The 24,464-nt window shown below is 33.5% G+C and overlaps 1 protein-coding gene across 1 annotated transcript in view; it reads left to right on the top strand.

Moving 5' to 3' along the window:
- Positions 1-786: 786 nt before the first annotated feature.
- The window catches only part of LOC123697338 (dopamine D2-like receptor), a 38,772-nt gene continuing 15,094 nt past the window's right edge, over positions 787-24,464 (top strand). Inside the window, exons 1-2 of the mRNA XM_045643813.1 lie at positions 787-1,227; positions 18,737-18,846. Of these exons, the coding sequence (XP_045499769.1) occupies positions 898-1,227; positions 18,737-18,846 (440 nt within the window). The 5' untranslated portion in view covers positions 787-897. The remainder of the gene's footprint in view (positions 1,228-18,736; positions 18,847-24,464) is intronic.

The following is a 24,464-nucleotide window of genomic DNA, read 5'->3' as shown; positions in this document are numbered from 1 at the left end:
TCATTAATTTTCTCGATCGTAAATGAAATAAATAAAAATTGACTGATTACATCGCGTATCACCGTCGAAATTAATGCGGCTCTTATCCAAACCAATTCAATAAATTCAAAAACACTCCAATAAGCACAAATAATTCAATTCATCTCGACGGATACATTCACTTTGCGAATTACGAACAAATACAATATCACAACACAAATTCAATTATCATGCCTCGTTTGGCGAAGATGGATTCCTTATTATAAATTCAGTATAAACGGAATAAACGTCAATACGTCAACGTTCTTTTGGCGCGAATTTAATTTTATATAGATCTGTGCGCGCGGGAAATTTCTTTTTTTAAGACGACTATTGACTGAGAGAGCCGTTATTAAGAAAAATTGATTTCAATAAAGCTCCGTTTAGATTTTATTGGTGATATTAAGATGAAAAATGCGGCATCATTGAGACGACTAATGCAAGGAATTTAATAAGCTTCATTTCTTGTATCACAGGATTATTGAATGCTAGGCTGTGCTCCGCGGTTTTACCATATATATCATAACCTTCCGCGATAAATGGGCTATCTAACACCGAAGTAATTTTTCAAATCGGACCAGTAGTTCCTGAGATTAGCGAGTTCAAACAAACAAACTCTTCAGCTTTATAATATTAGTATAGATCACATGATTATAAATTAATAATAGTATTAAGAGGGATTTATTAGTAGTAACATATACATACCTACATAATTATAAGCATGAAATATCTAAAACCTTTACTAATCAACATTTTGTTCCAGGTCCGTGGTTTCAAAATGGATGACGCCAGACCTCGCAGTGGAGTACGCGCGAACAATTTTGACCATCCCATCAGAAACGACCGAATCACGTAAATCAAAATGTACAACTCCGTAAAATGGAGAGAACAAAACCCATATGCACGACGAATTCAACGTATACGGATCACAATCGAACGTTTTTGAACGAAACATATTTAAATTTCACATTTGACAGCTTCGTGTTTGACAGAAATGACAGTTCGGGTTTGACAGATGGTGTGTATAATCTGTGGGCGTTGACGTTGATAGTGTTCCCATTGTTAACGCTGTTTGGTAATGTGTTGGTGATTTTAAGTGTGGCAAGGGAAAAGAGTTTACAGACCGCTACAAATTATTTCATTGTTAGTTTGGCTGTTGCGGATCTTTTAGTCGCAGTTGTTGTGATGCCATTTGGAGTATATTATTTGGTGAGTTTATAACGTAATTAATATATCCATGTTATTTTTTATATGGTTTCAGTAATTATGTAATAGATCTCGCAAGTATAATTAGCGGCACATAGGAAGTTACCTTGAAGAGATGACTTATGAACTTAGCTTATGAAGTATGAATAACAAGGCTACCTTCTGTATTACTTTTCTTAGAATAAGTTTTGTTTCACTGCATGGTACTTAATTAAAGTTGCCAGCACAAAAAAGTATCGAAATAAATATGTAATGAAATTTACAGAAAACAGCAAAAAATAGGATGAAATCTGAATAACGCGCTTAATTTATTTTTTCTCTTTAAATTTTTTCAGAAGGTAAAAAATTAAATGACATTTTCCGTATTCTTAACTATAATATTATCGTAAATGATTCATTATGTGTGTAAAAATTGATGTCAAACTTCTGCGATGGCAGTCCCGCAGCAAAGTTACCTACCCTAATTCGTGATTAAGCATGTTCGACTAACAACTAATATGAATAGTTTTATTTCCAATTAATATGATTAATCTGATGTACGAAAGTTCTAAATTAGGTATAAATATTCCAGGACAATTTTCACACACGGCACGATCTGATCCCATACTAAGCTTTCGCTTGTGTTATGGAAACCAGATGGCTGATAAACATACATAATATATAATTTTAAATAAATACTTATATAGATAATTAACACCCAGACACAGAGCAAACATCTATGTTCATCACACAAATATTTGCCCTGGGTGGGAATCGAACCCACGACCTCTGGCTTGGAAGGCAGGGCCACTACCAACCAAGCCAACCGGCCAGTCATATTCATTTGTTCGTAATAATTGTTCATAATTAGCTAGAGTCATGAAGAATGCGATGGTAGAGTAGTAGCTAGTATGTATACTATGCGATACTATACAGTTGTTATAATTATTATATGCTGAAGTTGTTTGTTCTATTTTCATGCCAATCTCATTTTTAACGATCTTAACGATCAGAATTTACATGTTTTGGACGAAAAAGCACCTTAGACAAGGGAAAGTAGGTACTTGATGAAGCGCAAAATAGGAGATAGAGATTTATTTACCTATTATGTAAAATAGCTGCAAATAAAAGCTGAATCATGAAGCAATTCTGTTACTGAAGCTAAACACTCCTTAATATTTCCTTAACAATCGTAATCTTCCAAAGATTTAGCAAACATTCAGTCAATCAGATACCAAAGATCCGAGTCACGTACACAATTGTCGCATTTATAACCATTATCCATAAAAAACAATCGCCATTTCGTTGGCACATGCCGAAGAGACAGGTCTTAAGGGTGTATTTACATCAAACGAACATAGAGCTAGAGCAAGAGCCTTCTTTCGTGATTTTGTATCAGAACATTGCATAGAATCTTTTCGAACGCACTAAGAACGACAAAGGAATGCTCTACGCCTGTTTACACTAAAAGAATTTGACATAGTGGGGTTAGAATAAGCTTTCGCTCGTTTGATGTGCACCGTAAAAGATCACGAGTCACTCTTGCAGCTCTAGCAATATTATGTTCGTTTGATGTAAATGCACTGTAAAATATTATCACGAAAGAATGCTCTTGCTCTATGTTCGTTTGATGTAAATGTACCGTTAAGTAACTTTCAGGAACATGCTCGAACGTTGTGACATACGTTATTTTCGATGCAATTTGGCGGAAGATTGCTTATTTATTTCACGCTACCTGTTTCACACGATTTCACCCATGGCTTATGTGTTATTCTAGAAAATAAGGTACGTCGCTGCGAAGAATCGTTAAAATCCGAACAGTGAGTTTTCGCATGATAATGTTCCAAACATATTGCCATACATATTTTGTGTTTATGTAATAAGTAGGACTACTCTCTCTCTCTCAGCTAAGAACACCAATAAATAATAAGGCATCTGTTATTACATAAGAATCAAGAATGTAACTTAATCTTCTGATGATAGAGTTTTCGAAATCGGCCAAACGCAAACTAACACACAATTAAAACTTTCAAATTTAAGTACTTGCCTTTATTTTTCCTGAAAAGATAAATCGTAATATATAGAAATCGTTTCGTATCTTATATATAAAAGTAAATTAAACAATTATCTTCGTGGGGCAGATTTTAGGCTGAAGATAAACTTATACATTAATAGTGCCTCAATTTTTGCGTAAAAAACATTATATTGAAATTGGATACATGAAAAATATATCCAAAAATCACGATTCTTATATAAAACACACGCGATGGTCCGGCATTTATGATATTATTCTGTCATAATTCAGTTTATAAAAGGTAAAATAATACGTTTCTAACACGCTATTCTCCGATGCCTTATTCTGCTGTTATTTAGTAAAAAATGCATTGTAATCTTATCAATTATGGTTAAAATTTGCAGTATCATAATATTTTTATTAAAAGAGAAGAAACAGGGAAAGGTATGTGGAAGAGGTTAAGACAGTAAGTATCTTTTGTTCACATGACATAATATAGCACACACTTCTCAATTTTTTTTACCTATATATGATTTTTTTTTGTCAAATGAAACAAAAATAAAATAAACATAAATAGAAATAGATCGATAATTACCAAAAAAAAATGCTAATGAGTTTATTTTTCTTGCTTATCTCGAGAACTGGGTTCGAAATGAAAAAGTATGTTTCCGGTAATTTTCGTCATAATATAAAATGGTAAAATTAATATTTTATTGAGAGCTTACAAAGTAACGTGAGTCAACTAGTTACAATAAAATTTTCCCAGTGTTAAAATTTTCAAAGAAATTCAGAAAAAGATTATGAACGGAATTAATAAACTCGCCTTTGTCCTGGCGGTCGTTACTCATCGTCTAACGAAAGAAAATTAAATTATCATAAGACAGCTTATTCGCGTAAAACTTTTAAAAGCTATATAAAATATGCAAAAGAAATTCAAAGCTATCGAGATAGTGTTTTCTTGATATTTCTATTCCACAAGCACTTCACGGGAATTATAATAATTTTAACTAGCTTACCCTCCGCGGCTTCGCTCGCTTTGCCTAAAACCTAATAAATTATATACTTTATAAAAGCTTCCTCTTGAATCACGCTATCTATTAAAAAAACCGCATCAAAATCCGTTGCGTAGTTTTAAAGATTTAGCATACAAAGGGACATAGGACAGAGAAAGCGACTTTGTTTTATACTATGTAGTGATGATGATAATGTTATCCCATAAATTAATAAAACACAATTTAATTTGAGTTTTAAAAAGTTAATTTTGAAAGTTCAATCAAAATAATCAAAGCAGTTCTCTCGATAATCGTGCATCAATAAAGTACAATTTAATGCGAGTTTAAAATCTGAAATGTGCTTTATCAAAATTAATTCAGCAGTTCTTTGATCTCTCGATTAATGCAAAGAATATAACATGACAATATATTGCTAATCAGTTAATCACTAACATCAAACAAATAATTCTAACAAGTGATAACTACGTTAAAAACAACCGACTTCAAACTTGCACTTGCAACATTTACAAATACAGACAAAAATGCTCATAAAATAAAAACTACTGGGCCTATCAGAATAAAATTTTTATGGGACCAATTCGACACCATCCCGCATCGTACAAAAAGAATCACGTAAATCGGTTCAGAAACCTCGGAGTAATCGGTGTACATACATTAAAAAAAACATACCGGCCGAATTGATAACCTCCTCCTTTTTTTTGAAGTCGGTTAAAAATAACTCAAATCAGGGCGAGAATTACTGAAAATTAAATCTGACCCTTTCTGCCCACGTATCAATAAAAAGCACATTACTACAAAACATGTAACATTTCCCACCAAAGCTACTCATAACGAATCGTGACTCGTCTAAAAAAACCGGCCAAGTGCGAGTTGGAACCGCACCGAGGGTTCCGAACCAACCTATTTTTATTATGTTGTAACATGAATTTTCAAGACTGCAATCATGGGAAGCACCCTGTAGGATTTGATTCCCTTGCGAATCTCGAAATTTGCGAAAATTTTTAGCGTAAACGACTGTATATATTTTTATTTTTTCACAGCTTCTTGCACTTGAGTATTCAATTAATTTAATTTCAGCTTCATACCTTTACGTGTTCCAGAAAAAAAGGGTCTTGACAGACAGACAACATGATCCTATGAAGATTCCGTTTTCCTTTTGAGGTGGGGAACCCTAAAAATCGATTTAAAAAATCACTTGAAACATTTCAAATGTATGAGACGGGTGTAATCACATCATCAATTTTGACAATTCAATCGAGCCAATCCCCTCCGAGCCATTTGACGCGAGAATAATTGGTGAGACGAGTGTGGTGCGGCTGGCATTCCATTACTATAAATAAATCTTAATTTAAATCGGGGAAATGACGCGAAATTCGTATGGATTAAGCCCGAAATTCAGAAAACCTGATTTTACAGGGGAATGACCAGTGAATACAACTATCTTATACTAATACATGACCAGTAAATACAATTAAATACTATGCTAATATTATAAAGGTTACTACGACTGGTTAAACCGGTATTTAAACTAAACCACAGCATTTAAAGACGTAGGATCAAACATAACTTACAACCCCTTGAGATAAGTATGGGATGAAAGTTTTTGCCCGCAGGTGAAACTCTAGGGGCATATGTTAATAACTCGACAACTATTAACCTGTTGTGGATTTCATTTTATAATTAAACTAGCTGCTCCGAGCGGTTTCACCCCCGTGGCTCCACCCCTGTTGTTCGTAGCGTGATGAAAATATATAGCCTATAACCTTCCTCGATAAATGGGCTATCCAACACCGAAAGAATTTTTCAAATCGGATTAGCGCGTTCAAACAAACAAACAAACTCTTCAGCTTTATAATATTAGTATAGATATGGGGTCTCTAAAGCATTATATTTTGTATCCACTGTACAGATAGGATTTGTATAAGGGCTGTAATTTTGGGTCGATCTTTTCTGTTTTCGAACTTATTTAGTTATGGCAATTTCCTTAAGATGAATCAAAATGCCATTTGATTATTTTTTGATAACAATTAAAAAAAAACATTTTAATTTTTGTGTGCTTTTCAACTTTGTTATTGAAGCACTCATATAATAATTTAACAAAAAAATGAAAAACTATAAGTTCGAGCTGAGTACACCGACCACGTTACACCCTGTATATTTTTATAATAATATATCAGTCGGCTTAGGATTACGTCAGTAAGGAACGTCAGTATAAAACTATATTTTACCGTCAAAGAACACACGCTTAATTTAATTCCAAAAATAGAAAAGTAAGTACGTAATTGCACGTAATTGGCTTCAACTTTCAAGTGACATGACACAGGAATTGTATGTAAAGCCAATTTGCTCAGTGGCGTGTGTTCAAGCCTAATTCGTTATATAATTTGATGTTAAATTCGATGAACATGTTTTTTCGAGTGTAATTCGAAAACATAAGAATTAGGCCCATTTATCCTTTGCCATTTAATACTGTATGATGCTGTGTATATACAAAGTTCTGTTTGATAACTCTTTTTCTTTTCTCTTTCTTTATATTTATTTTATAACGACATCTTCAAAATACTTTTATAAATTACTATGTTTAACTATTTTTATGTCATCAGAATAAATACCTAATTTGCAGTTACTTAAAATTAGGTACTTAATAATCCTCCTCTTTAGTAGGTTTAACGCAATATCTAGACTAAAAGATAAAGATCTTTATATTCCCAACACATATACTGGTAATATTGGCCAAGTGTTTTGGGTGATAAATAATCCTTTAAGAACATAAGCCTCGCCAACTAACGTTAGATCTCGACGTACATAAGGTTCTCTATGTACTAGCGGTTTATCTCGTCTTAGAAAGTGCACATATTGCACTTTCTATAATGGCATTGAATTCGATAGAGTAAGTACACTTTTTATATTTTAATAATTGCAGTATTTTAATTTTCATTTAAAATTAAATGATGACTCGACTTTAAGTTCTTATTTACTCGCTTCAAATAAGCTTACAAATACGAAAGACCACAGAGGATCGAATAAATCATCAGATTATCATAGTATATTATATACGTAATTAAATAAAAAGGATGGCATATATATTTATTTCAATTAGAAAGTTCTGTTTAGGAGAATGTACCTTACAATATTTATGAAAATAATATTCTAAAGCTGAAGAGTTTGTTTGGTTGAACGCGCTAATCTCAGGAACTACTGGTCCGATTTGAAAAATTATTTCAGTGTTAGATAGCCCATTTATCGATGAAGGCTATAGGATACGCTAATATCAACAGGAGCGGAGCCACGCGAGTTAAACTACGAAGCGCAGCTAGTCACATATATGGCTATCACCGTAATTATGCCCTAATTAGAATTAAGCCTGAAATTCATTAAAATATCCAAAGCACACGCCGCAAACTGTCAGTTTGCAAACATTTTGCAAACATTTTGCAAATCATGTGAACACCAAATGTGGTCTCTCTCGTTTCAAACGTCAACTGCAATTTTCTCGACGAAATGCATACACGTTAATAGTAATTTTGTTGGCAAATTTAAATACACCACATGTCCAATAATTTATTATTTAGCAAGATATTTAGTTATCCGTGGTATTAAAGGCAGTTTTAATAGTTACAGGCTATGAAGTCACTATAGCCCTATTGTATAGACTAGTTGCCTTTGAAGTTACTGATAACCTTTTCGACTTGTCATTAGCTATTATTATTTGTGATTAAAATATAAATAATATATTTAGGTATGTCATTACCTAACTATATCTGTATGTTATTAACAACCACTTTTAATAGTTTGATGTCATTTGTTAATTGTTATAAAATTGTCCCTAAGTGATCAATACATTTGATATCCCAACTACCCTCACTTTGGTTAATAGCTATCTGTTATCAACTGCCTTCATCAATCAGACAATTGACATCCTAAATCGATTCTATTACATTCAAATTATAATAATTATTCCTTATGAATTATGATAGCATAAGTGTTTTAATATAGGTATCTAAAATTATTACTATATTCGACACGTTAAAATCATAGCAGATGATTATATGCGTACAATTTAACTAAGGAGTTTCAAGTATCAATTTTCAGTTATTCTTGCATTATTTCGTGCTACACAATTTTTATCAAAACCAGACTTTTTCATTTAATATTCGTTTATCTGGATTGTAAGAGTACAGTAGATACAATGTTTCACATTTGCAGATCTTTTATTATAGCATGTATAACTAGGGAAGTAAGTTTTAAATTGGCAAATGAATTCTTGATTTTTTGTATGAATACCAAAATAACTACGTTTTTTCGCTGCGCTAGAGAAAATGCAACTTTTGCTCAGTCAAGCAATTTTCAGGACTTCAACTGGATTTTTATTTATTCATAATATTGCACCTACACGTTAATATATCTACCTAGATACACTTACACCACAGATAATTTAATCGTATACTAGCTTACTTACCTATACCAAGAAAATAGATATTTTTGTACGTGACACGATCACACCCTATGTTTCAGAACATATTAATCGTGGAGCAATCTATTACTGGCTTAAGGGAAAGACCTTTTTTACATTAAATATAAGTATATACCTATAAATTTTAATGCATAATATAAAGTTCTCAGTCATAATAGATGTGCCGCCATGCCTACAAGCCGTCACAAAATGCACAAATTATTCATGAATATTCAAATGTGTTGGACCCTTTGAATAACATGTTACACGCCTGTCTTTGTGCGTTTCATATATCGGTAATTGGGTTAATAGGCTTCATAATTGTTGTACTAGCCACTGACCCCGGCTCCGGCTGGGTTTAAGCGGGTTAAAATAAAAATAAATTATACTCAATGCCTGAATAGTCGTTAATAACAACACATAGGGCCTTCTAGTAAACATTAAATTTTTTGGACATGTTTAATATTTTTTGAGGTTATTTAGTACAAACGTATAAACATACAAAATAATCAAGTCTCTCCTCTTTTGTTTAGATTGCCAAACTGTCTTCTACGACTACCTCTGCGCCTAACCTAACATATTGTATAGTTTAAATCATAAAGTAGGTATTTACAATTGTAAGTTAAAGAATTTATTAATTTTTGTACTCAATAAAGATATTTTTATTTTTTATTTTTATTTATTTTATTTATAAAAAGAATCCAAAGGAAATTTAATAAATTGGACTAGCAATATTAGAAATTACCTTTTCCGACTAACCGGTTGTAACTAATTGCTTTTTAATATGACGATTCAAAAGCGTTTCTAGTTGAATAAATGTTGGAGCATGACTTATGACAATTAGTTATAAATAGAATTTATCAATATTCAATACAACTGTGTGTTTGTGTTTACGATTAACTCAAAAACTACTACACCGATTTTCCTGCTGTTTTCACCGATAGATAGAGTGTTTCTCTGATGAATAATCATGTTAATTAAGTCTGTTATTGGCCAAGTTCTAGAAGACACGAGTGAATTCATTTTTAATGTTATTTATCCCGACGTTTTAACAATTTACAGCGAGCTTGGTCACGAGATGTCATGACATACAGAAATTGTCTCAACGAAAAATCAAACACAAGGAAGTTTTTTTGATATAATATTATAAACATTAAACAGTATTATGTAACATGGAAAGAGCAAAGTAGGTAATTAAGCTTACATTTAGAAGCTCCAGGCAAATTCGAATTAAAAATAAAAATTATTTGCAATATAATTTTTTCAAATAAGGACGTATTTATATCGATTATAAAGTGTAAGTGGGAGTCGAGCATGCTTCGGCACGAATTGGGCCACGCTCGCACCGGGGAAGGTACCACACCCTCACAGAATATCGGCGCCATAGTGATAATTTACTGTCGCGTTCCGTACGGTGAGTGAGGGGTCCGGAGGCACACATCCCTTCCTATCCCCTACCCATCCTCTCCTTCCCTATCCTCATTCCCTCCCATCTTCGCCTTTCCCTATCCCTTCTACCTAACTCCTTCCAAATCCCTTTGAGGATAGCAACACATCCACTTCCCAGTGGAGTGGATGCTTATGGGCGGCGTGTATCGCTTAACACCAGGCGACGCGTCTGCTCGTTTGCTATCCTATAGCATAAAAAAAAGTTTTATTACATGAAATAGATAATTCAAATTTAACCAATACAAGCGAATCCTTAGGCTCAAACTAGCTAATACATCCTGTATTTTTCAGTTTAATCCACGCAATTTCCTTTATATTATAACCGAAAAAGAGTAAGCAAACACACGGCACATTACTATTCATTAAATGTAAACCTAGTTTTAACCGGGTTATAGCCTAGTTAACGATGTAACGTGTTTGGTGATTGTCTTTGTGTTTGTGTAACACTATAGTATACACTGTATATACATAATTATTATTAGCGTGATAATAAGTATTACGTGATGTAATAGGAGTATGGAAAATCGGATTATTTATTTGTTTTGTGTAGTTACACATTTCACAAAAATGCACGGTTTCAGTAAGTTGAAAATTATCGAGATTATTTTCAATTTATAATCACCCTATTTTTTTTTCATGGCACTGGATATTAATACTTTAAACAGGCTAATTTCGGGGAAGCATCTACAACAGCACTAGTGTTTTTATTGCTTCTTTTCTTGCTCTATCATAAAATATTAATCAAAACTAAAACCCCAAAAAAATACTGTAATATATTTCACTAGCGAATATCTAAAATCTAGATATACATCACGAACGTCGAAATCTGTTGAGGCATTTCGGAGTTATGGTTGAATAAACTCGCATGAATATAACATGAACTATGAAACTATTACCATTTCTGGACAGTCGTGTATAAATTACAATTTCATCTGACATCGATCTACATAAAAACCATTTTGAAAAATGAATTCCAGTGTTAGATAGCCCATTTATCGAGGAAGGCATAAGGAAAAAGTAGCTTATAGCTACTTTTTATCACTCTAAGACAAATAAGAGCAGAGCAATGCGGGTATAACTGCGGGGAAAGCTAGTTCGAACATATTGTAGTTCGTAACCAAACGGCCAAGTCACATATTTTTACTAGGGTTTAAAACTTTAAAACAAACTAACAAACTTCTTAGGGCTTGTATAGTTAAGACACGTAGAGACTGAGAGACTAAGAAGCTTTACAGTGGAAAAGAGTCGTTTTTTTAAGTTTTAGTTAAACAACAGTCTTCATTAGAGTTAACCATAGTCAACAAACAATCAAATCGTCTCTATAATATCAGTTCAGGTATACCTACGCAAGATGACCTGTAAGACATATTTTGATTTGTTTTGAACGAAACATCATGAAGTTATACAAAATATGGTATTAGTGGTAGAATATTACAAACTAGCTGTGCCTCGCGGTTTCACCCGCATTAGTCCGCTCCTGTTGCAGGTCTAAGCGTGATGACATAATATATCCTATAGCCTTCCTCGATAAATGGGCTATCGAACACCGAAAGAATTTTTCAAATCGGACTAGTTGTTCCCGAGATTAGCGCGTTCAAACAAACAAACTTTTCAGCTTTATAATATTAATAAAGATAATGTAAACCGCAATAATTTGTAGCAAGCACTGTACAGAATTGATTGCAACCAACTTCACCGCATTTATTAAACGTGTCATTAATAAAACCAATAATAAGCTTCAGTAATATTTCATTTTATTCGAATGTTCTCAATTCTTTTTGTGCGTTTGTTACATCAGAACTTTCAACTGGATGATCTGATTTTGATATTATTTTTTGAAGAGAAACTTCTTTATCGGGGTTTGAAAAAAATTTAGTGTAACATTTTTTCGTTACACGTGCCATTTATCCGTTACCCGCCATCTTTTTCTTATCCCTACCACGCGTGATTCGACGTATTTCTGTAAAGTTGCATATAGTAAAATATTTTTTGAAAAATAAGGTCATAAAGAAGTTTCACTTCTTACGTGTGTACACTAGTACACGCACACATTTTTTTATATGCAAGCTTCCGTTTAGTCACATATAAATTTAGACCAGTTCTGACCATATAAAAGTATAGTATAGTTTAAAAGTAGTTATAGTATACAGTATGTGTGATGTGAATGAAATGAAACCGCGGGACACAGCTAGTGAAGAAATAATCTGTTTAGATTATTTATCCGCCCGACAAATTAAATTGACTACATAATAAATAACTAAAGTTTTTAACTTGATTATCGCAAGTTCTATTCAATTGAAAATATTTTATTGTTAAAAAGTTTTAAGCAAACTTTTAGAGTTTACGGCAAATTGTTTTGTGAAATATTGTTGTATTGTTTTATTCAACACGATAATGTGATTATATTAAACTTTAGTGTTCTCATTTTTAGATTTACTGAAATATCTTCGGTCTTTTTTTACTGAAATTAGCAAACTGTTTTTCATTGTGCGACGCGAGAATATGTTAGGAATTTTAATACCTTTTTTACGAATAAAATAAAATATATTTATAGCAATAATTTAAATGCCATATCGGAAATTTTGTCAGTGACCTTTTAGTTTCTAGGGTAATGATAATTATTTATGTAGGTACATATATAAAACACACTCACTCAGTATGCGTTTTTTGTGAATCTGTTTCATTATTAATGACAAGTGAGTTTTGATCTACTTAAATGAAAATTTTTATCAGAAACAAGCAAAGTCACGTGCTAAAACCTAGTATTTTATAAGCGCTAAATGATGATTTTACCGCATACTACATAAATATCTCATGTTTAATCGCCCTAAAAGCGATATACCTTTAAACACCTTTACACTATTTACTCAAATTTGGCTTTAAACCCAATACGAATACGGTCGCAATTCCTAACACCATAAGTAGATATTTTAGCTGCTCTTTCCTATATTTCAGACTTATCTAAACCCACCTTGAAAGTTAACACCTAAAAGAGCGTAAACTGAATGCTTCGACAGGGTTAAAACCAAGGTAATGTTATTTATATTTAAGCTGAAACTGCATTTTATATGAAGGCCTCTCGGCATTTTGGAGTACTGCATTTTACAGTTCAGAAAATCCATATTTATATCAATTGCTTGCATTGCATGCAGCACTAATATTTTTTTTTTGTAATTTTGAATGTTGTGACTATTATTATGCTAACTCAAAAACTACTGGACTTATTTCAAAGATTTTTTAACTTTAGCTGAGAGTCGCTTTGTATTATTTTTCTCCTTATTATAAAGAGCTTACGAAAAAGCTTTGATTACTTTTGAACATTTTCAAAGCGGGGAAGCTTCTCTATGCGGCTAAAAGTTTAAAGCTCTAGAAAAGGGGTGGTCAAATTAAGCTTAAACGGAATTTTTTTATAACTCTCTCTCGTCTCGAAAATATTATGATTTCAGTGGCAATAATCTAATATCTAATATATAATATTATAAAGGCGAAATTTTGTATAGATGTATGGATGTTTGTTACTCTTTCACGTAAAAACTACTGAACCGATTACAATAAAATTTAGCACACATATAGAGGGTAACTTGGATTAACACATAGGATAGTTTTTATCCCGGAAATCCCACGGGAACGGGAACTATGCGGGTTTTCCTTTGCAAACGCGGGCGAAGCCGCGGGCGGAAATCTAGTATTTATATATAATAATTTTTATCTACACTAATATTATAAAGAGGAAAACTTGTTTGTTTGTTTGTTTGATTGTAATGAATAGGCTCATAAACTACTGGGCCGATTTTGATGAAATTTCAGAATTTCAGGCACAGACAATCTTTAGACCCTGAGAAAGAACATAGGCTACCTTTTATTGCGAAATATGTACCACGGGCGAAGCCGGGGCGGACCGTTAGTAGTGAATATAGTAGGAAAGGATCGTAGCCACTATTTTACCGAATAGTATGTGCGTAATTTATGTTGATTATTTATTTTCAGTAGGTAGGTACCTACTTCTGACATTTTTGGGTGAATAGAAGTTTTCAAGTTTTCAAATTTCGTGTTCAATTAGTTTATTAGTGAGAATGAGGATTTTAATTATTATCTACTTAGCTTATTGAGTCTTGTAGATTGACGTATTTTCCTTCTTTTAGTCTATAAATCGAACCGAAAACCGATCGAGGTAATTCACGAGCAGCGTCAATTCTCCAGCCCTAAGAAAACAAATAAATTACCACCATATAGTAGACATAAGAAACAAATTACTGCATAGTATAAAAGAAAGTTGCTTGTGTCTGTATGTCTCTATGTATGCTTTTAAACTACGCAAGGGATTTGATGCGATTTTTATAGATAGGGAGGTCAAAGAGGAAGGTTTAATTTGTTCAGATATAGTCAACGTGTGTGTATGCGACTTTTAAACTATGCAATGTATTTTGATGCTGTATATTTAATAGATAGAGTGATTCAAGAGGAAGGTTTTAGTATTTTGCTAAGTTAACACAACGCGGGTGAAGCCACGAGCGCAAGCTAGTTTAGGAATTAATCCACATATTATTATAGCAGAAACAAATTTAGGATTAAAGCCATATAAATACAAAAACTTGCCAGCACTCTTTTCCACAATGGGTTCGAGGCATTTGCACTCAACTCATTCTAACAATTTATACCCAGTTGAGAGGACGTACTCTGAATTAAGATCCCTTGAGACGTGAGACTGGAGTAATGTTGGTGTTTTAGCAACGTAAGTAAATAACATTTTTATTGAGTTGAATTGAAATTTCATTTATTTTTTTCTGTATCAACTCTTTGGGTTTCTTTTGTGTGCATATTTTATAAGGATTTGTATATCTAAATAAGTTTTGTTAGTTTTAAGCTATTGCATAGCTTTTATCGCGGGCCTTGAGCGTGGGGACCGAATGGAGAAATTCCGTAACGAAAAAACCTCACGCTCCCCACTCCGACGGGCGGAGGTGTGTATGTAGGCAATAGCTTTACCGCGGCAGTCACCGAGTGCCACATGTCGTTTCTTTTTTATTTGTGAAATTCATCATCGAAATATTTTAAGTGGAGTGCTGATGAGATGTGCAAGAATATTAAATACGAATTTACGAATTATTACGATGGTATATCCGAAAGTTATAACAGAATTAATTTATTTTAACAAATATTAAAATATTCGGTTTACCTTTAAAACCGTTTCGGGTTTTTTTTTCAGGCATATAATTAGGTAATGTTAAAATTATAAATAAGAAACTTTAATTCTTTGGAAAATATAGCTTTCAGTGTGAAACATTATTATTTAATCTGGACAAAAGCACACAAAACTCGGTAGCGTTAGTTAGTTAACTATATAAATTAACAGAAACTATTTTTATTCTCTCTGATTGCAATAAAATTTATTACTATAGGGCCCGATTTTTCAATCCTTGGTTAAGGCCGTGTACGCGGTCCGTGCGCTGTTTGGCTCAAATATGTGATTTTTCAAACCAGATTGTCTATCAACCACTTATCTTACAAACATATGAATTACTAATAATTTTAGGAAATTTTATTGTCTATATAGTTAGTTAAGAGTTTTTTTCAATTAATACAGTATTTGTGAATACCATCAAGATAACTGAGCCGATGATTACTTGATTTCACTTTTAGTGTCAATTTCGAAGCTAAAAATATCTGAAATTGCTGACAGATCTAACACACATTTTTTTTTAACTAACTGCAAAAATCCTTATTAAAATAGTTAGTTAAAAGATTTTTTTATTTTGGACTCCTAACTTACGAAATTAAAATCCGAACAATGTGAATTTTTTTAGAAATTATAGTCGACAAAATGATTATTTTCACCAAGATATTTGACTTAGTTGAATATAATTTATACATATTGCAATAAAAGAACGTCTTACTTATAAGATTAAATTTAAAAAATCAACTAAGGTACCTCTATTATTTTTCTACAATTTTTTTTAAAGTACTATAAAACACTGCGCGCGACCCGATTAAAATCAGTCGGCAGCGAGCCTGCCCAGAGAGAGGACGTGTTGCTCGGCGCTCTCCTGTGGACTTATGCTTTTCATAGTAAAAGGATAGCGCAAGCCGCGATTTATCGTAATAGATCGCGGAGATTTTGACTTGCGTTAAATTGAATAAGCCCTCTCCGTTCAATAAAGTATTACACGATAATATTAAAATGTCACCTGTAGGTACACTTTCAAATACAGGTAATTAGAATACATTTTTAAAATGGTAGTTTAATACGTTATTCAACGAATAAGTTTTAACCAAGGATTAAAAAATCGGCCCTAAAACGAATAGATTCAAAATGTGTCGAATGATCTGAATGTGAATACAATTCACAACTTCCACTATAAAACATTTTATTTTTACAATTTAGGAACCTATAGTTAGTTTAGTAAATCACGCTCCATACTAGGATGTTATTAATGATAAAACTTACTTTAACACTTTTCACAATCGATTAATAAATATAAAAAAATTTCTAGTAAGGAACGTCATCTTCATGAAAAACATTCCAAATCCAACAGCATAGATTATTTCCATGTAACTCAACCTTCAACATATTGTAATCAATTCAATTTACAAACATACGTTCATCCAGTACGAAGAAATCAAACGAATTTCCTGATTCGCGATATCGTTGTTTATTTTTATTAACTCAAACCCTTGTGTATGTCGCAGTCGGATTGTATAATACGCCGTATTACATTACGGCTAACTGTTTTCAAAATCAGGGCCGTTTTGTAATGCGGCGGTTCAACGATTAGCCGTATTTAATGCGGCTAAATAAACGTACAAAAGCTCGGCATTTTGTAATATGTCGAGAATTCGTAACCAGAAATTAGTGGGTTAGGTTAGGTTCGTGTTTTTAAAACTACTCAGAAATAGGAGCCCCACGAAGTGGGGCTCCGTCGGCTCACGACTGTCTTTTTGTAGAAATTTGGAAAAAGTAAATCCTCAGCAATACTAAGCTAATCATTGAACCACCGCATTACAAAACGGCCCTGTTTTTGAAAACAGCTAGGCGTAATGTAATACGGCGGATTATACAATCCGACTACGACATACATATGGGATTAAAAGTGAATTTGTATATTTTACGGAACACTTCATTACTTTAAAAGCTCCACGTTTCAATCTATGCGTGATAAATTAATCAGATGTTTCGGTCTTTTGTATATTTCATGGGTATTTATTTATCGGATTAGGTGAGTGTAGAACATTATTGTTACCACAATGAGGAGTCTGACATCAATGGGTACATAAAACGTGGGTTTCGTTAATATTGTATACGTAGTATATTATTATTAGTCTGTGGTTAATATGTTATTATAAGTATGGTTAAGCAGACCTTGATTCCTCGTTAATAACGCACTAGCTGCTCGTCGCGGCTCCGCCTGAGTTGACCCGGGATAAAAACATCATAAAATATAGCATAATATGTTCTTCAGGGTTAATGTAGGATTATAATCTATACTAATATTATAAAACTGAAGAGTTTGTTTGTTTGTTTGAACGCGCTAATCTCAGGAACTACCTGGTCCGATTTGAAAAATTCTTTAGGTGTTAGATAGCCCATTTATCGAGAAAGGCTAGAGGCTATTAATCATCACGCTACAACCAACAGGAGTAGAGCCACGGGGGTGAAACCGCGGGGAACAGCTAGTTGTAAATATATGTTTATAAATTCTGAGTAAAAATTGTTTTGCATAACCAAATAAAAAAAGAGTAATAAGATATTCATTACATCTATACTAATATTGTAAATGCGAAAGTAACTCTGTCTGTCTGTTACTCAATCACGCCTAAACTACTGAACCAATTTTCATGAAATTTGGTATGGAGATATTTTGATACCCGAGAAAGTACATACAAGGCTACTTTTTATCCCGGGAAAATTACGCAATCCCGAAAATCCCACGGGAACGGGAACTATGTGAGTTTTTCTTTGACTGCGCGGGCAAAGCCGCGTGCGGAAACCTACTTAATAATAATATATTTTCGAGGCATTAACCTAAGTAATCTTTGAGCTTTATATATATCATCACCCTAAGACCAACAGGAGTGAAGCACTGCGGGTAAAACCGCAGGGCACAGCTAGTATTGTGTATATGGAAGATGAAAATCCATGGAGGGTTGTCGCGTAAGAACAACAGGACAATTCATATTATGATATATATGTAGTCACATACCTACTATGTAAAATTAAATTGTAGGTAATATTGACATTATTTTAAAAGAGCAACTACATATGCAGTTTTTTGCTGATTCTTCTCCATAGATACTGCTTTCCGAATGAGTTTGAGTTTTAAGTATGTCCTATTTGAAGTGAAACTTCTTTATCGGGGTTGGAAAAAATTTAGTGTAACATTTTTCCGTTACGCGTGACATTTTTCCGTTACGCGTATGGTTACGCGGCATCTTTTTATTATCCCTGCCACGCGTGATTCGACGTTTGTATTTCTGTAAAGTTGCATATAGTAAATTATTTTTTGAAAAATAAGGTCATAAAGAAGTTTCACTTCTTACGTGTGTACATGCACACTTTTTATTTATGGTTCAAATGCATGTATGTGTATTATTTTCGTCTATTTACAGGCTAACGGAGTATGGGGCCTGCCAGCAGTGGTGTGCGATTGTTACATCGCGATGGATGTCACGTGCTCAACGTCCAGTATATTCAACCTCGTCGCTATTTCAGTTGACAGGTATGGCTTATTTATTTATTTTTATTTCAGATTATAGATCCATATTTTGATAGTGAAATCCTTATAACTATGTTGATATAATAAATAAAAAAAATGTTGTGTGGTTTTATGAAACCACGGCAAAAGTGAAACTTTTATTCACACTATAGACATTTAACTAAAAATTATCGTATTTGTACGATAATTATCGTGCGTATCGTACGTCACGCGACTTGCGCTACACAGACCAAAAAGTTTGAGACGATGTAATAAAAGTTTCACTTTAAAAAAAATATATCGGAACAATTTTCACACACGGCACGATCGCGATCTGATCCCTAACTAAGCTTTCGCTTGTGTTATGGAAACCAGATGGCTGATAAACATACATAATTATATGATATTAAATAAATACTTATATAGATAATTAACACGCAGACACAGAGGAAACATCTATGTTCATCACACAAATATTTGCCCCGGGTGGGAATCGAACCCACGACCTCTAGCTTGGAAGGCAGGGCCACTTCCAACCAAGCCAACCGGTCAGTCACCATCATAGAGATCTAGAGAGATGCCAATCGCTTGCGCTGAGTACGAAACCGTGTCTCATGAAAAATTTACGCACCCAACTGCAGTAAACAAAATCAAAACAATACTTCGCGTTGTGTGCGTGTCACCACACAAAAATATGAGAGCGACTATTCGTTCGCACACTACATTGTAAGTGACGGACTTATACAGCACCGCTACAGTTTGTTCTCTTTTTGTACATATTGCTGCGACACCGGCCCCGCCCCCTAACCATATCTCCCTTTAGTTTCTGTGATCTGTGGTCACCATAATGTGTTCTTGCTTTACCCTGTAAATCAATTCATACCTGGATTGTGCTTATGGTATATTTTCATTTATGTGTAACCTACCTAGATAACTTTTTCTTAGCTGAGATAACTCCCAGTGGCGGTACGTTCATACAAGCCGAAAAGCCCGGCTTGCCTAAGGAATTCGCTACGAGACAGGAAAATACCCAAATTCACTTTTGAATATTCGCGCGCAACGAGCAATTCAAAATTTGCTCCGAAATTCAATGAAAACTCACCTACAAACAATGTCGAATTCGAGTCAAACTTTTTAATTTCATCCTTCTTGCTATCTAAATAAGGTCGTACTTTGTATAAACAGTGCGGTGTCCTTCTTGAGTGACATATAGTTTTCTCGCTTGCACTCGTGGGCTTTTACCGGGCTTTGCGCTTATCTCTTCTAACGTATGAAATTTCGTTGAAGTAGCTACATACCTATCTATAGAATTCTATAGCAAAATCTATGGCCAACAAAGCCGGGCTTTAACAGTGTGAAGATAGTTACGATTGCGCGTCGCGCGAACGATCGTCATGAATATTATTGTTAGTATAGTTTAGCGCGTGATTATACCGGTGTAATTTAGGTTAAGTTTTTCGAATTTTGTGATAAAATAAGTGTCGCGACACAGATTGTATTGTAAATTGTGATGGTTTGCTTTGTGCTCAGCGGGGAAAGGTAAAATCATTAAACTTTACGGAAGCACTTTAGAATAGGCAACACCTCAAAACGGGGCGGGGGGAGGGTAAGGGGGAGGGGGGAGGGGTAGAACCCCCCCTGTGAAGGGGGGGGTGCGGAGCCCCCCCCTTTATTTTATATTAATTTTTTTAGTTTGAGGTTAATTAGTACCAATTTAGTGTAGGTTACACCTCAAAAGTTTAAACCTACATAGTTTTTTTTTTGTTTGAGTGGGAATCGCCCTAAAGTCGCTTCTGGCACTCGCCGGCCGCTGCCGCGGCACGCTCGCTTCGCTCGCTCGGCTCGTGCTGCAGTTCAAAAGTTAACCTAACACGCTCGTCGCTTCGCTCCTCGCTACCTATTTGAATACTAAAAGTAAAAGTTAATCGTTTTTAAAAACTGAAGCAAGTGAGCTATATAAAAAAAATTAAAATGTATCATTTAGACTCTATGATAAGCTAGTATATTTGTATTGCTAATCTGCGATAATGGCTAATGATAGGCAGAAATGGAAAATTTTGGAGGAGGCTTTCACCGCACAAAGCGGTCCTTACAATTAAGAAAATAGGATAAGTACTAACATAGAATAGCATCAATGTTACTAACAATAAACATATACTAGTTTTAAGATTTTACAAATTATTATATATAAAGTATTAAGTGTTAAGTTAAATTGTAAAACATTTTTTGTAAAAGTAAGGAAATAAAAGCTTATATTATTATTATTATTAATCTGCGATCTGCGTAAATAAGGATTTTAACATTAGGGTATTATTTATAGCTAAGTTTAAATAATAGGGTATTATTTATTGTTTAGGGAAGCAAGTAATTAAAAAAAAACAAAAAAATAAATTTTATAAGCATATTTAATTACTTTTATCAATTCTTCAAAGCTGTCTAAATGACTTTTTTGAATGTCAGTACGCCATAAATATTCTACTAGCCAATCTTCAAAATTTTCTTTATAATTCACTTTGTGAAACCGTCGCTTCAGATTCCGCCACTGGCTCTCTACGAGTTACGTTACGCTCGCGTCTATGATTTACGTTCCATATGAGTCGATACATATCAAACTCCGGTAAGTCCACTCCCCGCCAAAATTGAGATAACAATGGCGCCAATTTTGAATTGTAAAACTAAACCAGTCTGTACTTTTCAAAGTTAGGTAAGTCAATCGTATCTTTATTAAAATAAGGTTTAAAGTTAATATTTTTTTTCAAACTCCGGTATGTCCATCGACAGTGGTTTATCAAACTCAGGTAAGTCCATTTCGACCAATCACAGCGCAGTATGGCACTAAAATGGCTGCCATTTCTCTCAATTTTGTTGAAGCTAACATGTGTGACCAATGCTTAGAAATCGTTTTAATTGATAAATGATGGAAGAAAACAGTTTTACTATAGAGGTGGTGGTTCTAGACAAAGCAAGGAAAAAAACAATACCAAAAGCTAAAACAGACAAGGCTCAGAAAACAGCTAAAAGATAAATGAAACTGACGCACAGCACACGCACAGTAGTTATTTCCAGCCATGAAGCCCAGGGCCGTACTGAGATTTTTTCAACCGTTTTGATTTATTGACCCCTCTCTTTGCCCAGCAGTGGGATGATAAAGGTTAATAATAATAATAATTTGTATCTTTTAATTTACATATTTTATTTTAATGTCCTATACTTACAACGCGACAAACTATCTACCCATTTCCACCACCTCAGTACGTCCCAAAACTGAGTTCTATCAAATCCCTGTAAGTCCATTAGAGATTTTTCAAATTCCTGTAAGTCCAAGACGATGTTTTTCAAAACCCGGTAAGTTTTGCTGGTATTTATCAAACGCCTGTATGTCCAGATTTAAATCTAATTTTGTGGCATAATCATCAAGTAATACATTTCTTTTTCTTCGTAAAAATAATTCTAATGTATTATATTATATCCGTCATAAATTATAAAGCTCCAAACATATTGTTTTTTTAAGTTATTAAAAATACCTCGATTCCCACATTTCTGTTAGAATGGACTTACCGGAGTTCGATATGTATCGACTCATATTATGTCATTGACGCGGAAATTTGACATTCACAAATGCTTTTATCGAAACGAGTTGAAGTTTGATATGTCATCGCGTTTTTTTTTGCACATTTCATGGTAAAGAGTAACAGTAATCACGTTTTGTTTGCACAGTTGGAGGTTATATAACATTTTTTCAAAAAAATATATCTCAAAAACAAATGCACTCCGCACCTTGATATTTTGGTAAATGATACCTCTTAACCATACCTATCTACCAAAAAAATATCAATTTAAAATGAGGTGTTGCTTATTCTAAAGCTGAGCCAACTTTACTGTAAAACAACAATAAATTTCTTCATCAAAACCAACTCCCGATTTGTGCATTAAGTCACATAAACCAAATTTTAATTGTAATGTTTACGAATTAATCGATTTAATGAATGAGAATTGGTTAGAAGAAGCCTTCTGATGAAACTTGCACATATTTTGGTATTTACGATTCTTGCTAGTAGGTAGTTCTTCCACGGAGCGTGCTTTCTCAGCGTTAAATCGAATTCATAGCTAGGTAGGTACGTATATTTTAAGAAATACACAAGGCCAAGAACGCCTTTCTGAATTAACAATGACTGTCATTGAGAAAGAGCTGTTAATTGAATTAAAACAATCACCTAAGTACCTACTTCTATTCCGATGTTATAAAATATTTCCTTCAGAAAGATCGGCGTTTTGAATTAGAATATAAATGATCTGTACAATATTTTATAATAATATAATGTCATACAGTTTTATATAATTTATAGATATAGATTTTAATATGATTGTAATGGTAAACGTTTGACTCAACTGTTTGCGGGCGCGCGTGAAGATTTAGAAGATTTGATTCGGTATGTTCACATTTTTTATAAGTTTTATAACGAACATAGGTACCCAGCAAACACTTCGAAAAATTTGGGCTTGCCCAGTCCTTACACCCTAGGCACGCCACTGATAACTCCCTGTTACAAATCATGACAAAACTCTTTCTTCTTCTGCTTATTTATTTCCCTTTAGTTGTTTCGTTTCTAAATTAAAAAATTGTCTTCTAACAAATTTATTTCAGCCTTATCCAAGAAATTAAAAACAATAAACAGACTTACTTACTTACTTTTAAATTGGTTTCCTATGTTTAATTTATTCATGGAAACAATATCTAAAAAGGACATCGCATTATTAAAAAATAAAAGAAAAACCATAAAACGGGAAGCGTCATAGCGTAGCTTTAAAATGAATTTTTCCCAACCGCTTTCTCGCGGGTTTTTAAGGACCGACATAATATATAGTGGAAAACTGCCAACTAAAAAGTAGGTAATAAAACTTTCGTGTTTTATTAGTATGCAAATTTGTAAAACTAATCTATACTTTAATTTTAAAAAGCTGAAGAGTTTGTTTGTTTGTTTGAACGCGCTAATCTCGGGAACTACTGGTCCGATTTGAAAAATTATTCCGGTGTTGAATAGCCCATTTACCGAAGGCCATAATATCATCACGCTAAGACCAACAGAACAGGAGCAATGCAGGTGAAACCGCGGGGCATAGCTAGTAGATTATAAACTTTAATATTTTTTATGAATAAAACTAGCTTTCCGCCCGTGGCTTCGCCCGAGCAAAACAAGAGAAAATATTTTATTGTCAGTTTATGAAAAATGTTTTTCGAAGTCATGTTCTTAAAACTCTCAAAGGCTAATTAAAAACAAACACGGTGCACCGTCAGGAAAACAATGGAATCTACGCAGATATATTTCAAAAGCTACTTTTAAAAAGAGGCATTTTTTATACGGATGAACAATAATTGGTTTTGGAAGGGACAGCTTAAAAATTAAGTAATGTTTATTTTAGCAAACTAACTTCAAAATGTGGTTGATATGATTAATAGACCGGACCCTAATCATAGAATCTATTAAAAATGTAGCTATTAATAATTATTCTGCTATTACTTTCTATAAAAAAAACAAATCTAGTTCAGTAGTTCCACAAACTCAGATACATACTTACAAATTTTACTCCTTTAAATTAGCACTACTTAAATATTTATAATATACTAGCTGTTCTCCGCGGTT

This window comes from Colias croceus, chromosome 14 (assembly GCF_905220415.1).
Source record: "Colias croceus chromosome 14, ilColCroc2.1".
Taxonomy (NCBI): domain Eukaryota; kingdom Metazoa; phylum Arthropoda; class Insecta; order Lepidoptera; family Pieridae; genus Colias; species Colias croceus.
This window is presented reverse-complemented; position numbering and strand designations above follow the sequence as displayed.